Source organism: Catharus ustulatus, chromosome 14 (genome assembly GCF_009819885.2).
Source record: "Catharus ustulatus isolate bCatUst1 chromosome 14, bCatUst1.pri.v2, whole genome shotgun sequence".
Lineage (NCBI taxonomy): Eukaryota > Metazoa > Chordata > Aves > Passeriformes > Turdidae > Catharus > Catharus ustulatus.
Genome location: NC_046234.1, coordinates 6358659 through 6375492, shown reverse-complemented (window position 1 = coordinate 6375492; position 16834 = coordinate 6358659). Strand labels below are relative to the sequence as shown.

The window sequence follows — 16834 nt, the reverse complement described above, 5'->3', positions numbered from 1 at the left end:
AGTCCATTGTGTTGAATCTGGGCCACAACCCATTTCTCTAAGCTTGTTCCTTTCAGGAATTCTTTCCTTTTCTTACTTTCTGATGAGAAGTTAATTTCTAGGTTAGCCTTCCACATACTCTGGTGCCTGATCTTCTCTCTGCACGTGCCCCATATGTGGCAGCAGCATCATATTGTAGACTTAAATCATTGTCTTTTATGAAAGAGCAGGCACATACCTGCCCTGTGAGTCCAGTTTGGCTGCAGGAGTTGTTAAATCCTTTTATACAGGAGAGAGTGTATTCCCAAACAGCTCTGGAATGCAGTGCTGGCCACAGGAAGAACTTCATGCTGCAGCCTCCATGGCCGTACCTTCAGCCTTTGCAAAAGCATTTGATTCATGCTTTGGATGGATCTGATACTGGAATTGTGTCCATGTGAAAGTAATGGGCTGTATGGAGAACTCTAAAGTGAGCAAGTATCCAAATTTTGCATATTACCTGGCTCTCCAGAATAGCCTTGAAATGTTGTCTTCAGGACAGGAAAAAGAACCAACAACTTTGGGGAAAAATACTGTGAAGTTGTTCCTAGGAGCAAAGAATTTTTAAATATTTAATGTAATCTTTTCTTACTTGAGTACTATGCCTGTAAGTGAAAGGAGTTTTTCATGTTTGATGGAATTTGTGTTTACATGGACACTTGGGTGCAACTTTTAAAGTAAGAATAGATTTTAAACCTGTGTATAAATGACCATTCAGGGCAAACCAGACATTTCCTGTCAGCAGGAGTTTGGTGCACGAGGAGTGAAGAGGAATGGAAAATGAAATATGAATTTAAAAAAATCCCTGAGAACAGAATTCAAAGGCCTGTGGAAACAAACTTCTCAAAGCTTTAAAATCTTGTCTTAAAAGAGTGGAGAGGTTTATGTGAGGTGCTGAGCTTAGGAAGGTGTGTTGGAGTCTCCCTGGGGATGGAGCTCGTGGTGGATGTGTCATCCTTGTCGTGGGCAGCTCCCATAGGACTTGGCTGGCCCTGAAGTGAGGGCTCCCTCCTGTTCCCAAGAGCTGAGAGTCTCCTCTGGTCCTGGCAGGCACTCTGCATTCTTGGTCCTGCAGAAAGGCTTCAGAGATAAATGCTGCCATTCAGACTTGCTGCTTTTTTACTTTCTTGTCCTCTCTGAGAATGACTCTTGTCTAGTTTGGTTGTGTCTCAGCTTAAAATAACTTTTTTTTTTTTTTTTGTAATACTAAATCTTTGAAATTCCTTGGGAGTTTGGAGAGGTCTTTGGTCATTTTCCTTGGTAACCACTGTTGGGCTGTATAGGGTTCATCAGTCACAGTACAGAACCAAACTGTGTAAATGACAAAAAATTTCACTGATCCAATAAAATTGTTTTTTAAAGGCTTGTTTGTATTAGCAAAGCACTTACAGTGTCTAACAGTAGACCAAAATGTTGTTGAACAGTCCTCTTATAGGAATGTTTATGAATTAAGCCAGTTTAGGATTTTGTTTAATGAATTAATTAGCATTTGCAAGACCTTGTCTAAGAGTTGTGTCACAGTAATATTTTCTTTAAAATGTTTCATGTCTCTGCACAACTTGTTTTTTGAAAGAATTACTTAATATTAGGGTTATTTACTGTAACCCTCAAGGAAAGTAATTCCACATTTCAGTGACTTTGTTCCCATCAGGGTTTGGTGGACTTTTCCTGCTGTTCTAATTTGGGTGGTTCTGTGTTCAGCTGAAACAAATTTGATTGCTTCATACTGGGGCTAGCTTGTCTTGTTGTGGGGCTTGGGAAAACATATCTTCCTTGTTTTCCCATTGTCTTTGTGAAAAGAAACAAAGCTGAAACCTCCTCTGTATTTCTGAAGAGCCAGAACTTAAAACCAGTGTGAGATGGCATCCCTGCCTGTGCTGGGAGGGTTGGAATGAGATGGGCTTTAATGTTCCTTCCAACCCAAACCAGTCTGGGATCCTGGGATAGCCTGTGGAGGTGCACAAGGAGGTGGCAATCTGAAATTTTCTGGAGTCATCACAGCTGAGTGCTGATATTTGTATTGGATAAAAAGAACTTTGGAACACTTTTTACTGTAAATGATGAAGGTTGACGAGACCAAGAGCCGTTACGTAGCCTGTTCCACCCTTCCTTTGGGTAAGATCAGGGATCTGTGGAGAGCAGGCAGAAAAGAGCACTCCAAAGTTACATGAGAAAGAGCAGCTTTTGCTCTTGTCTTGGGATTGGGTGTGGAGCACTTGGATCTTCTGTAATAAAGAAAAAGTTATTAAAAAAGCTTAGCACCCCTGGGGGCAAGAGTGGATTTAGCATGTGTTGTAAGCCCAGTGGATTTCTGGTTTGGGGGAGTAGGGATGGCAACAGAAACTGTGTGGGACACTGCTGGCCCCATCCCCTGCTGCTCAGGGGGTTGGAAAGGAGCTCCCGTGGAGCAGTCTCCAAAGGCTGGGGTGGAGATCAGGGCCAAGGGTGCTGCTGGGGGAGGCAAACTGCAGGATGTGTTCCCCTGGGAGAGCCAGGACAGCAGCTTTTCCTGCCTGGAAAGGCTCTGGCACTGCATTCCTCAGCGAGGGGAGAGCTGAATGCATTTCCTGCACAAGCCCTGCTGGCATTGACTGAGCTCTGAGGGGGAGCAGGGAAGGTTAATCTCCTTGGATTTGTGCTCAAGGAGCTGTGTGTTACCTCTGGTTTCTCTGCACTCAGTGAAGTTCATTTCCTTCATTAGGGCTCTAAATCTTTAACTGTTTTTCTGCAGCTGCTGAGGATCCTTTGCAGAAGTATCTTCTCCAGCTGTAGAAAACTCAGAAAGTTCCTCAGCCTTCTGCTTGCACAAGTCCTGGGGTGCCAATATCCTTGATCCATCCATTTAGGCAGGATCTGTGCTTGCTGTTCCTGTTGCTACAGAAAATCTTTCTAGCAGTGATGAAGTTTATATTAGCATGGCAGAAATTGTGCTGGTGTGGTTTACATGAGGTTTCCTAAGCAATACACCTAAAACCAATTATTTCCTTCTGTAACTGCATCTATTTTAGAGTGGTTGCTGGAATACTTGCATTGAAAGAAATCAATTCCCTGAGTGACATAGTTGTGGCAACAGTAAACATCAATGTAGGCCAGGACTTAGCCAGTCACCACTGTGCTAAAATGAATGGAGTAATATCTTCCAGTGTGGTGGTGAGGCTCAATTAATCATCTTATAGGTAATTAAAGGTTTTTTATAAGGTGCACATGAAAACCCCAGGTGGTTATGATAAAAGAACAACACCAAAACCACTTTTATAACATCCTTGCTGTCTGAAAATGCGGTGGGCTGGATCTTCTGCAGGGTTTTAGTTTTAATTCATATTTTTAACCCATGGTACCCACTTTGATCTCTTGGTAGTGTTGGTTCCCAGTACTGCACTGGGTTTGTGCCCTTCCTTGGGCCACAGCATCTTTGGCTGATAACTGGCAAGTTACCTGTATTTTAGCTGGTTTTTTTTCTAAAGAAAAGGAAACAGAAAGCAGACCTTAGACCAAAGGAGGGGCCATTCCTGCCTGCTTTCTGGATTCTGTGGTTAGTCCCATTAAATTCTGTGAAACTGCATTCTGAAATAAGAAGAGCTCCTCCATATGGGGCCTTAAAATAGTTTAAATTGTGGTATTGCTAGAAAAAACCCCAGAAAATTCCATGCTAAAGTTAGGCCACAGTGGTTGTTTTCTTCTCTGCATCTTCCTCCACCTATGTTTTTTCATTTGTGTCAACTTATAAATTTTCAGGATGTCACAACTGACATATGAGGCAAAACTACCTTAAGGTGGCACAAAATGTATGTATCTGTTTGGGGATCGTATTTCCATTGTTTTCAGGACTGCTCAAGCTTTTAGGTTTGAATTTTGACTTTATTTTTAATGTAGATGGTGATTCCAATCTTTTTTTTCCTTTTTTTTTTTTAATCTCAGCAGCAATTAAAAGAGTCTGATCCTATCTGTAGGGACAAATGATGCACTGTCAACATTTTGCTCCTTTCTGATAATGCACATGAAACTGCTTTGCGTGTTTGAAGATTACATTTTACTCTCACATGGTTTTCATTATCTGAGAGCCCCGAGGAGAGGCCTGGACTAAATCAGGGAAGGAATGGAGAAACCACACAATGCAATGAAACTGGTGCTGAGGCATAGTTGGGATAGTTGTGGGACAGCGGCTGCTGACGACAGAAGCAGGGCGCTGCCTGAGTGCCAGCAGCAGCGAGAAGTGGAGCATTCTCAAAACACAAAACAAAGCTTGATGTCGAATTAAAACTGCGGCTTGGGCTTGCAGCAATTCCCCAGTTCTGCAAGGATAATTACTGGAAATCGCTGAAGTTTGGGGCTGATGAATCTTGCTTGGTCTGTGCTGGGAGGCAGCTCTTTGAAATGAGACCTGGTGTGGCTGGAGCTGCCTGAGTTTGAGCTGGTTTTAGCAAGAAGACGTCTAAAAGGTGAGATCTTGGCCTTTGTGGAGTTGGTAGCAGAGCTTCCATTGCCTGTGCTGGAATTTGTGTTTCATTAATTTTGCAGAAATGGCAGTACCTGCCCCTAAAGGGTTGTGACTCTGCAGATGTGCGAGCAGTGTTAGGTAGAGCTGCATAACAGTTTAGGTAATTGAGTGGTGTGATGTCTTCATGCTGGTTTTCCTATTAGACTGATATATTCAGAATAAATCCTCCTGCCCCTGCGACTTTTAAAATTTTATGGAGGAACTTGAAATTCCATAGCATTCTTTTCTAAATGCTTAAAAGCCACGACACATTCCTATTTATACCGGGCTTTGTAAGTGTTTATTCTTTTTTTTTATTCCTTTGTAATATAAAGCCTAAATTATGTTGCTGAAGATTATAGGAACTTCCCTGTGGAGAAATTGATACTTTTTAGTGAGGGGAGCAGTAATTCAAAGGTCAAGTAAGGTCTTCTCAGTTTTTTCCTTTGAGATGTAATTTAGAGGGGATCTTCCCATGTTGATGTCTTGACTGACTTATCTCCAGCCAGGCCAAGCAACTTGCTGCCTGTTCTTCAGGCCTGCCAGGCTTCCTTGTGCCTGGTCCCAGTGACACAGATGTTAAGGGGCAGGGTTAGGGACAGTCTAATCCTTGCTCAGGTGGACTCAGTTTGGCTGGGAGAGTTGTTAAAACCGGGACCAGTCGTTGTTCTCATAGCACGATGATCTAATACAATGGGTATGCATCTTATTTGCCCCCCTGCGGGTGACATTGTTCTTGTTTTTCGTTAAAAGAAGGAAGTTTTTCTCGTTTGCCCGGTGACTCTGCCCTTCTGGAATGAAGATGAGTAATGTTGGCAGCACTCCATGCACCTGCTGGGTGCCACCCTCCAGGATCACCTGAGCCACGGGCAGCAGATGGAGGCAGGCAGGGCCTGGAGGAGGGTTGAATGGGAGCTGGGGAGGTGTTTATGGTTGGAGTCTGGAACCTCCTCCTGGTTAGGAGCAGGTGCTAAAGCGCTCTCACAAAGCTGGGACTTGTTGAGTGCTGCCTTGCAGGTCTGGGTGTTGGCGCCAGACGTTGGGAACCTTTATTCTCCAGAACTCTCCTGGTGTGTATTCTCTCCCTCCCTCCTCCTCCTCCTTGGGTAGGATTGAAAGGAAGCAAAGAGCATTCAGTGATAACCTCCACTATTCATTGCATAATTTGGGACCTTGCCTCTGAGTCCCTGGTGCTCTCAGCCACTCCAAAGTGAGTGTTTGTGCAGAACAGCCACAGTTCCGATGGCCGTGGAGACACAGGTTGAGTGAATTCTGCAGGATCAGGGATCAGCCTGCTGGGGTTTGTGTGGGCCATGGAGCAGCAGAATGTTTCCATTACCCAGGGGTGACTCAGCATGGGAGTATTGCCCAGGGTCCTTTCCACACTGTTTCCTGTCCCCTCCTCTATTACAGAGTGCAGGTCTGTCTGAAGAGCCTAAAGAAGAACCTGCACCTAAAAAACCATCCTAAAACTTCATCTACTTGGTAGCATCCCATTCCCTGGTGTCAGCCAGGATGGGCAGTATCATGAACACATCCTTTAAAAAAAACAACAGAACTGCTTTGGAGAATTTGCTGCTGGCGTTTGAAGTCTGTCATTGGATTATTTCAGGTGTGAGTGACACAAAACTTAGGAGTAAAACTGAAAGTGTTTAACTGTACTGCAGCCCTGATGAGGTGGTGAACCTGTTCCCATCCCACCTGATGTGTAAGCTAATTAGCTCCTTGGCTAAGCAGTAATTCTGGGCAAGTATGCACAGGCTGTCCTCACAGGGACTCTTGCATTCCTCTTCGTTTCACAAGCTAAAGAAAGATGCTTCTCTTTGCTTGTGGGGTTATTATTGCTCCATGCAGGTTAATTGAGCTATAGCATTAGAGTCACTCATCAAACAGTGGTGAGTCGCTCACTTGTCTAAGCTTGTTTATTTTTATAATGCTGGAAAATATTTGCATGCTGTACAGAAATGTGCTGCTTTGGTTCCCTACAGCCTGGCAGTATTATCATTTTAAATTTTTCATTAATCTTCCTTCCTCACGAGGGACTGGCAAGGTTCCTGTGCATAATTACATGATGTTTAAGACAGAAGCCTCAGCTACTGTTTTTTTACACAATGCCCTGCAAACATGAGGCTTTTCTTCCTTAAATAGTACCTACACTGCCCTCCTTTTGTGCCCGTTCTTGATCTCTAGCATGGTGAAGCATTATTTGCAATTCCTGTGTTAGTTCTACCAGTTCTAGGTTCTGATGTTCCCTCAAATTACCAGGAATCATTTCAGACCAGAGTTTGGAATGAGGTGTAAAATGATAGAGCTGTGATGCTTGGGAGCAAATTGCAAGATTGATTCAGCCTGGGAAATCTCACCATGGTTCCTTGGATGAGATTTGATCTAAACCTGAATTTTCCACTGGAAAAGGTGTTTCTAGGCTTTGTGGCTATGGAGAGTGCACCATGCATTCCACACACTTTGGCAGAGTTGTTGGCAGTCTGATTTCAGCCCTATCAATCATAATAGATGTAGGCTAAACCCCCAAACACATCTGTTTAAAGTATCTACAGAACCTTCCCAATTTCCTTCCAGCTCTATCATAACAACTTTTCCAGTTCATCTCACTAATTTCCATCTTTGGCACAGTGAAAACCGAAATTGCTGGAAGAGCCTGACACAAATAGAGTTTGGTGTCCAAATAAATAACACATGGGCTTCAGCACCGATTGTACTGTTCATTTTTGTGTTTTGTTAATAGAAAAGTTAACTCACTGGTTCTGCCAGGAGTTTCCAGCCTGCTCAGAAAGCAGATTCCAGGAATGCTGCCACCCAAGTTAGTTGCACAAGATTTTCTTTGTTAATTAAGAATAATGGGATAAAACTGGAAAAAATAGGCTACCAGTCGGTATTTAAAGAAAGCGGATTTGTTGGCCAGAATATCTTCATGTTGTATCTCAGCCCACCTTTTGCTTTGGGTTTCCAGGTTGATTTCTAGTTTACACCCACACTAAAATTAGTAGTATTCAGCTCCAGCAAACGTTTTCAGTGTGAACTGTGCCCTCCTTCCATCAGCTCAGCAGAATGAGCTGGTAGTGCTGAGCAGTGAAGCTCTGTGTGTGAAATGGTTCCTGGAGCATTTGAAGGAGTTAAACATGCACAGATTGGATTTGTCTGTTGAAAAAAAATCTTTAAGGCAGAGAGGCAGAATCTCAAGCTGGGTTGTATCTTTGTATTAAAAAAATAAACAATCCCCCCCACCTCCTTAGATTTTTCCAGTTGAGACAAAAGAAATCTTTGGGTGGAAAGGCAGCATCATATTGCATAATAAAAGCCTTTTTATGCTCTAATAAAAAGGGTTGCTCAGGGCAGCTTGGTTAAAAAAAAAAATTAAAAGAGAAGTCAGTGATGATTCTGGTGTGAGAGGGACGAGGAATCCTTAACTTCTGTTGTGCAACACTGGGGAAAAAAGGCTAGAAATTGCTCTAGTTATCTGCTATCTTTAATGCCTGGTTTAAAGGTTCTTTAGTGCATATTTGCTGGCAGCTGTTTTCAATATATCCCTCGAGCTAAGTCACCAGTTAAGAATTTGACATTAGCTGCTTTTTTCAACCACCATCTTGAAGTACCACACCACACAACACTGCCTTGTTCTCTCCTTAGATATTGTTCATGTGCCTTGAAATTGCTGTTGACACCTCAAGTATTTAACTTGCAGATCTGAGATAGTTTTTGTTGGGTGTGGATTTGTGCCGTAATAAGTCAGAGACAGAAGTATCCACGTCTGCATTCCTTCACTGCATCTGTTCACTTTATTTTTTGCAACATTCTGGGAAATTAAGTTAAATTATCTGTATCAATGAATATTTTTAGTTTTGCTAGTTCTGTTTTCATTGCCTTTCCTTAAAGTATGAACACACTGAGTGCACGAATATGTTCCACATCTTTTGCATTGCCTGCCTTTTTCTTTAGGACACCTTCAGTAACTAACTGCTTCTTGTAACATGCCTAAATACACATTGTTCTGTGTTCTCCTGCTTCTCCTCTCAATGGTTAAAGTTTCTCTACTGCTTCATATTCTGAAGGAGGAAAGTAACGTAATTAAAGAGTGGTTTGGGAATTAGAGCTGTGCTCTGCAATGTATTTCTGGCATAAACTCTTGTCAGTGTCCTTTTCTTCCCCTGACTTTCCCAGTCTCTAAAATAAAGCTAATATTCACAAACTGATCATTCTCACAGTCATTTCTGGGGCACAGTGAGTTGAAGTTTATCAAGCATTTCACCGTGTCACCCTCCAGCAGAGGATTTCTGCTGACACGGTTTGAAATACTCAGCACCCCTGTCAAAGGAGCCATTAGCACAGGGCATCCTCATCTGTGCTGCAGCTTTCATTCTGAGCAAAAAATAAAACAATGGAGTTAAAGAATTAGCGGGTTTTAATCACTGTTTCACTTGGAGGCACAGATGGGACAAAGCATTACTTGGCAACATTTAATCTTGGAGCAGAAATGGTCATGATTAAAGCAGCAGCTGGAGTAGATTGCTGGGGACACGGGGGTTCATTCATCCTGAAGGGATCAAAATTGTTGGGCTCTGGGAGAAAACAAGAAGTTGCAAAAGGAAAATCTGAAATATGGGCCAAGGTTTATTATTTCTAGGGTCTCATTTGCTGATTAAAATGATATTTTTCAATGGTTTCCTCAGAATTATTTTGGGAGCGAGGAGAGTATCAAGTGATCTGGCCTGCTGAAGAGGAGCCTGAAGCCATCTCTGAGTGGAGATCTTGGATTTGCAGGAGGAAGGCTGAGTGTGTCCCCCCATGTGGCAGAACTGCTCCTCCTCACCAGGGAACTCCAAGTGAAGGACAAAGGTATGTGCCACTTCAAACAGGATTTGAGGAGTCACATTCCAGGTCAGCTAAGGGGGCCTGAATTCCTGCCGTGGTGAGCAGCCTGGAATGAGTGGATTTTAACTTTCTCTTCATTAAGGTTTGCGGAAGGCTTTTGTGTGCCCAGTGTGAGTCCTTGTGTTGCAGGGGTTGACTGGTCTGAGGGAGCAAATGGGGAGATTGTGGAGATGCAGCACAAAGCAGACCTTTCAGGCCTCCTGGTTCTGCCACAGAGCAAACTGTTGGGAGCAAGTTACATTCTGCTAAGGGACAATGTAATACAGAAAAAAGAAAATGCTGGAACACCAACACGTGTTGTGCTGTCAGGGCAGAGCCACAGCTTGGCCAGCAACTGAGCCTTACTCTATTCTGAGCTGTTCTAGCTCAAAAGTAGCTCTGCTTTCAGTTACATGTCTCAAAGGTATCATTAATTTTTGATATTTCAACTCAGGCAAAGCCAACGGGCTTGAGTTTCCATGACACACTCCTGACTCCACTGGGAGACCGAGCAAAATGTAATTGCTGTTGGTCACTGGCTTCATCTGTGCTTAGGATATGCCTGACATTGGCTCTTTGTGTTTCTCTCATTGGGACCCAGTGTTTTTTCCTGCCACTCAGAGGTCTTTTTCTGTTCCTTAGATCAGACAACTCTTTTTCCTCCCCTTGCATTTGCATGCATTCCACTGAGGATATTTAGATGTGTGAGGATTTGGTTGCCTTTGTATAGCAGGAAGTTCCTGAGTCCTCGCCTGCGCCGTGCCTGGGGTTTTCTGCAGCAGGGAGAAGAGATGCTGATCGCACTCTGGGCATTTCTTAACTCTGAAAACCTGCTGGCTAACTAGGTATTCATGAATTGCTTTATCTAAGCTGAGAGATTTCTTTGCGTCTTTTGAACCAAACGCTATCTCAATGGGCCTCTTTTTAAATTTTTTTTTCTTTCCCTTAAAACTGACAAGTTGCTGATTTCGCACTTCAGTCCTTGTCTGCCTACAAATATGGGAAGTGTATTTCACTGTTGGTAACTCTAAGTATAAAGCAAACAGGTTTCAGGCATTTTTACCATCATCCTGTGAATTCCATGTCTCCTTTTTGCCGGAGATGCTGTCTGAGGTATTTGGCATGCATCCCTACAGCTTGCAGTCGATTGATTTGCCTATAAACTTTCAAGTCACCTTTCATCACCTTTCTGAGGCTTTGCCCCCCCGGGCATGCAAGTCCTTCTTAGGTCAAGGGCCTTGATGACCCCCATTGTTATGGGGACCTTTGGTAATCTAACCTGCTTTTTTTCTGTATTTCAAGCCGTTGCTCCTGAATATCTCTCCCTCGATCCACTCAGGCACTAATAACCGTGTCTCCTTTCCTTAGGTCAAGGGTAGCTTTTACATTCCACCCAAAAGGCACCACAGTTTGAGATGAGGAATTCAGAAGAGCAAGCAGCTACGACAGTTTTACAGCGCCTGCTGCAGGAGCAGCTCCGATACGGGAACCCAAATGACAACCGCAACCTTCTCGCCTTACACCAGCAAGCCACAGGGAATGCCCCCCCTTTCAGCAGCACCGGCAGCCCTGCCTCTCAGAACGAAGGGCTGAGCTCCCAGGACCACCAGCTCGTGACTCATGCTGCCCGCCAGGAGCCCCAGGGCCAGGAGATACAGGTGGACAACAGCATCATGGAGAAGCAGCTGTCGCCGCGGCTCCAGAACAGCGAGGACCTCCCGACCTACGAGGAGGCCAAGGTGCAGTCGCAGTATTTCCGTGGCCAGCCTCACGCCAGCGTCGGGGCCGCCTTCTACGTCACCGGCGTCACCAACCAGAAGATGAGGACTGAGGGGCGGCCCACGGTGCAGCGGGTGAGCCCGGGGAAGGTGCACCAGGACGAAGGACTGAAGGACCTCAAGCAAGGCCACGTGCGCTCCCTGAGCGAGAGGCTGATGCAGCTGTCCCTGGCCACCAGCGGGGTCAAGGCCCACGCGCCCGTCACGAGCGCGCCGCTGTCCCCGCTGTCCCCGCTCTCTCCCCAGCAGTCCAGCGACCCTTACAAAAATTCGGGCTCCAATGAGTTCTACAAGAACTCGGTGCAGCCCCCTTCCCAGCCCAGCATGAAAGGAATGGAGCAGCGGGGGCCTCCCCCAGAGTATCCTTACAAAAACGTGTCCACCCCGTCTATGAACTGCAAAGCTCAGGACTCGGGGCATTTCTATGGTGACCATCGCATGAGCCAGCAGGGAAGATCTGATGGGCCTATGATGAGGTATCAGCATCCCCCTGAGTATGGCTCAGTCAGGTAAGGGAGACCTTAAACCAAACCCCATGACAGCCATATAGGAAATGACAATATAAAACTCAGTCCTTATCACCTTCACTGCTGAGGCAGGTTTTCCTTCATCTTCATGACATGAGGTGACACGTTGTGTTCAGCTGCAGGCTGTCTGGAAGGACTGTTACCTGCTTCAGTAGCTGACTAGAGAGGCCTGATGCTTTTGTACAAAAAAAAAAAAAAAAAAGGTCCAAAACAAGCCAACTTGATTTTATGGTATGGGGAAGTTTAATGCTCAGGCTCCAGAGCCCCACAAAAGCTTTGCTGCAAAAGCCAAAGTTACGGTGTGATTCATTGTAGAAACTCGCAGTTACTTATTGCAGGACTTAAGTTGTTCTTTAATTATGTCTGCCAGACAAAAGATTTTTCTTAAAACTGCATCACGTATAGGAGAGGAGAAAGTGAATGAAAGCAATAATGGTGCAGGTAGCAAAAATCACCTCTGAGCTTCCTGTAGAGTTTGTAAAATTTTATTTTCAGTGGACTGAAGTGTAGGAGAGGAAAATGGAGTATGCTTTGTGCCTCATCCCAGACTTACTTGTTCAGCTTTTGCTCATTTTTCTTGAATCATTTGAAATCTCAGCCTGTTCTGGTTCCCTCTGGATAAGGAGCTGGATTTGGCTTGAGCCAAATACTGATGTCCGTGTGGGAAGATGAAGTTTTATTAAGGTGGGCTAAAACCCCAGCTTTACTTTACCTGTTCCCATACCATCTCATCTCTGCCTGACACCAGGTGGTGTCTGGTGTGATGATTTTGGCCTCATTTTGAAGCTAAAAGGGTAATTCAGAGGAGCAGCAGGAGGATGTAAATGGAGAGGTCTCTCTGAATTTGTGTTTGCGCATTTTGAGGGGAGCATGAAGAAGCCAGTCAGCATTTGGGAGCTGAGTCTGAGCTTTAGGGAGTTTGAATCTGCTCAGAACCTTCCTAACCCTATGAGGAGCTATTTTCAGAGTTTGTCCACCATTGTTTGTGATCTGAAATGACTTCAGCAGCATACAAGCCTGATGAAAAGGCCCTTTGATCTGGCTAAATAAATAATAAAGAGGCCAGGAAAAGGGGAAGTAAAGGGTTGGGGGGGTAATGATTGTAGAAGCTCATTGCAAATGTTTTTGCAAATTCAAAGGCCTCAAACCTCTGTGCACATGGGACAGGGAAACAGCTCCTCTGTGGTTCTGCTGCATCAGAAATACTCCTTATATTATATGCAGTGAGACGTAGCCTGCTTGCTGTTCAAGGGAGAGGTATTTGAAAACACGCCAACAGTCAGCTCCTCTAGACAGGGTGATTTTTGTCTGTATTGGATGGATCCTGGCTGCTTTGAAAGAACATGGTGGGGGGAAGGAGGGGGAGGAGAAAGGTTCAGCTGGCAAGGTTTCCAGTAGGGGAAGCAACTGAAATTTGTCTTCAAAGCACTGGGAATCTAATGAGGTTACTTTTTAACCTAAATAGCTGCACAGAGGAGAGGTTTCCTTTGCAAGCAAATGCTGGAGCAGTAGAACAATTGCAAGACTAATCCATAAATTACAGAGCAGCGTAGCAAAGGAAGGGAGCGAGTCCTCTATTCCCCTCCCTCTCCCACACGCTTTAAGAGAAACTGTCATTTAGACAAGAAACCTTCTGTGTTGCTAAAGGTGCAGCTGGGTGATGGTGTGGGGATTTTAAAGGCAAACAGCTCCGGGGAGAGCCTTTGCCTCACACCAGGGGTGTCCTTGTGGTCTCCAGTTTTCCTGTGCCTTGATGGGGATTCATTTGGATTGGTAAATGTGTGCATTTTTTGAACTGTGCGTCAAGGAAACAAAGCCCCTTCTCTCTGCTCCCGAAGCCACACCCTTTTCTGCGGGTTTTTCCCCTCATTGTTCGGGGGAATTTGAGGGTGACCTAATGATGCGGTTAAATAAAACTCGTTGAGCAAGATAAACATTGGGGAATTCACAGCATTCTCATGCTTCACCCTCCCCAGTCTGGGAAAGGAATGGGCTGTGTGGTAAGTTTAAACCAGTCTGCAGTTTGCCTCACCTGCTCCTGGGCGGTGGAAGTTTGGGAACAGTGGATGTTGGTAATGATGTTGGTTTAATGTAAATACCGGGCATGCCGGAGGCTCGCTGCTGTTATTTGGAAATTTTAAAGAAAGTTTAGAAGAGCTGCATGGGAAGCTCCAGAGTCAAGTTCTCTCCCTAGTACCTCAACTGCACTTTAGCATTGGTGGTGAAAACAACCCTCCAGTCTAAGAGCAGAGCATGGGTGCCTTGGGCACTGTGTCCTGGGGCTGCAAGGACTCCTGGGCGGCACAGGCAGAGCTGGAGCAGGTTTGGGTGCAGAGGAGGCCCCTGTCTGATGTATTTTTGGGTACAGAGGAAGCCCCTGTCTGATGTATTTTTGGGTGCAGAGGAGGTTCCAGTCTGATGCATTTTTGGGTGCAGAGGAAACCCCTGTCTGATGCATTTTTGGGTGCAGAGGAAACCCCTGTCTGATGCATTTTTGGGTGCAAAGGAAGCTCCTTGTCTCTCTGATTCAAACACCATCCTCTGTCTGAAGCCTAAGTGACCGAGCTCCTGCTGTGGTGATTAATCCCATTGACTTCACAGAAAGTTTTTGAGAGGGAGGTCTGCAGAATTTGTCCCATAATTAGTAAATCACTGTGTTCCCCTGAGCAGCATCAAAGTGGGGCTAATCAGGTATGACTGGGCAGCAGAACAAAAATTCCTGGGTTTGATTTCGGCTGTGTAATGGAGTGGAGCCTGCTCCCTCCTGCAGTCAGCATTTCCTGGTTTGTGCAGGAGGGCTGGGGGAGAGGGGAACTGGAGCTTCTTGAACACGAAACAGGCAGGAAAAGCTGGGAAGGCATTTAAAAAAAAAAGCCCTTAACGAGCCAGAGACCTTTCCTGATCCCTTCATTCTTCTGCCTTCCCCACTGTGCTGCTCTGCCCACAGACCTGTGTGTGACCCTGTCCTGGCAGCCTGAGCACCCCTGATGGCTGCAGAGCTGCCCTGACTCCCTGGCTCTGTCTCCCTGCCTGAAAAGCTGAGGTAACCCTTGGATTGCAGAGCCATAAATCCAGGTTTGCACTTGGCCTGTGTGGTCCGTGCCAGGGAGCAGAAATTCCTGCGTGGTGCAAAGAGAAGTGGCCCTTAAAGTTATGCTTTCAAACCCAAACACTTGTGGGGATAATTGCTCTGAGGTTTCCAACCCCCTGCATTTGGTTTATTCAGGTCTCTGTGACACTGAGGCAAATGGAAGGAGATTGTGTAATTCTGTTGTATATGTGTTTTGAGAGTCTGCATTTTTTTCTGAAGTGATTGGTTCAGATAAAATTGTGATTAGTATTGCAGGGTTACCTGAGGACTCATTCTCTCATGGAGGGAATTTTCTGCTACCATTTTATCAGCAATACTGTTAGGTGATACCAATAGTAATTTTTACCTTTACATTTTGCGGTGTGGCTTAAAAATCTTGAAAAAACCAAATTGTGTTCATTTACCTTTCTGACTCTCTCAGCTCAAAATTGCTTTACCAGAGAAATAAATTCTTCAATTCTCTTGTTTATATAAAGAAATCCCAGAGCCAGGTATTTTTTACCCACAAAATGTATGTAAGTATTTTACAAGACAAAATTGTAAATAGTGAGGATGCCAAAAAGTTCTTTGAATGTGCATGTAAAAGTTTGCATGCAAGATCTTAAGAAGTCTGGTGTCACTGTGAGGTTACTAGGATTTTTAAATACTTTTTTGAAGATAGGATGTATTAACCCAGATGTTCTATCTCATTTTACTGGGAGTATAAATGCATTTGTGACATTTTGGATGCCCTAATGCTGTTGGTAATGCCACAGAACTAGAGGCTCCAAGCTCTCATGTTCTGGCTTGAGCCCACAAGATTGGTATAATTTCAAGATTGTGAGAGGCTTTAGATGTGAGTGCCAAGATGCTGGAATTCTTGGAAATGTATCCTGTTTAGAAGTACTCAGACATGATTTCCTAGAGTTGTTCTTTACAGTAGGCTTTTAAAAAAAGGATCATTACAAGTCATGTCAGTTCAACTGTCCCTCCAGAATTAAAGTGCTGCTGTTGTGTTTCTTTGGCCATCATTTTGTTCCTTTCATTGGTGTTCAGGATAGCAAGGTTCTTCCACTGGATCTCTGTTGACAGAATAAGGAGATGTTTTTAGTCAAATAGCTCAAATTGCTACCATTGGCATCTAAATCATCCTCATTAGGCTTATAACTTTACCTCACTGAGACCAGTCTCCCATAGTAACTGCTCCAGGTTGTTTTGGACGGGAAAAGAGTGTTTAGTAGTTTGAAAATTGGTTTTTTGCATCCATGAGGCAGACTAGGAATGTATTTCTTTTTGATCTAACTCAGTAGGTCATCACAGATGAAATGTCACAGCAAGGTTATTCCCTAATTGATTACAGCATCAAAGCAGAGCTGTGGTGATAGGTAAAGAATAAACTCAAGGAGATGAGTGGTTTGTGAGGATGCAAAGTTTTAACTCTGCACAAAACTGGGTGAGCTAAGAAAGCAGCTGGAAACTACCTGAGACAAACCAGGTGACCTTGAGCATGGCCTGTGATGGTTTTGCCTCATTCTTCATGATGGGAACTGGCAAATGAAGTTAATGAAATCAATGCAACAATAAGTAGAGCTGCCCCCCTGGGAGGAGAAGAACCAAATTGCTGCTACTAAACTGAACATTCCTGAGGAAATTAATTGCACATCGCTCTTCTGCATGACCCCCTGAAATCCTCATGCTGCAAATGATTATTTCTGGGGAAATACAGCTCCTGAAACGATGCTGCTGGCAGGGACCACAGCCACCTGAATGAGAGAAGGAGAGAAACAGTAGCTAGGGCAGTGATTCTCTGTTTTTTCTTAGTTAACAAAGGCTAGATTTGTTTCTCCATTAAGGAATTGAGCGGGAGCCTGGAGGTTTCTCTGCTGGGAACAGGGCAATGAGACATGGGGGGCATGATGCTGAAATAGTGAACCCTGTGCTGGGCTGAGAGCTGCTGAACTCCCCTGTGCTGCTGCCAGATGTGAGTAATGCCCAGATGTGAGTGTGGGTACAAGGAGTGGTTCCTCCTTTCTTGGGGAGCAGGAAGGATGGTACTGAGTGTTTGAACTTGGGCTGAGAAGTGTTTTGTGTAAGC

At 44.6% G+C, this 16834-nt stretch overlaps 1 protein-coding gene across 2 annotated transcripts in view; it reads left to right on the top strand.

Annotated features, from left to right (window-relative positions):
- AMOT (angiomotin) overlaps positions 1–16834 on the top strand; it is a 59519-nt gene that overhangs the window by 15445 nt on the left and 27240 nt on the right. For both annotated transcript variants that reach the window (XM_033072297.2, XM_033072296.2), the window contains exons 2-3: positions 9184–9349; positions 10733–11651. In XM_033072297.2, coding sequence (XP_032928188.1) covers positions 10780–11651 — 872 coding nt within the window. In that variant the 5' untranslated portion in view covers positions 9184–9349; positions 10733–10779. The remainder of the gene's footprint in view (positions 1–9183; positions 9350–10732; positions 11652–16834) is intronic.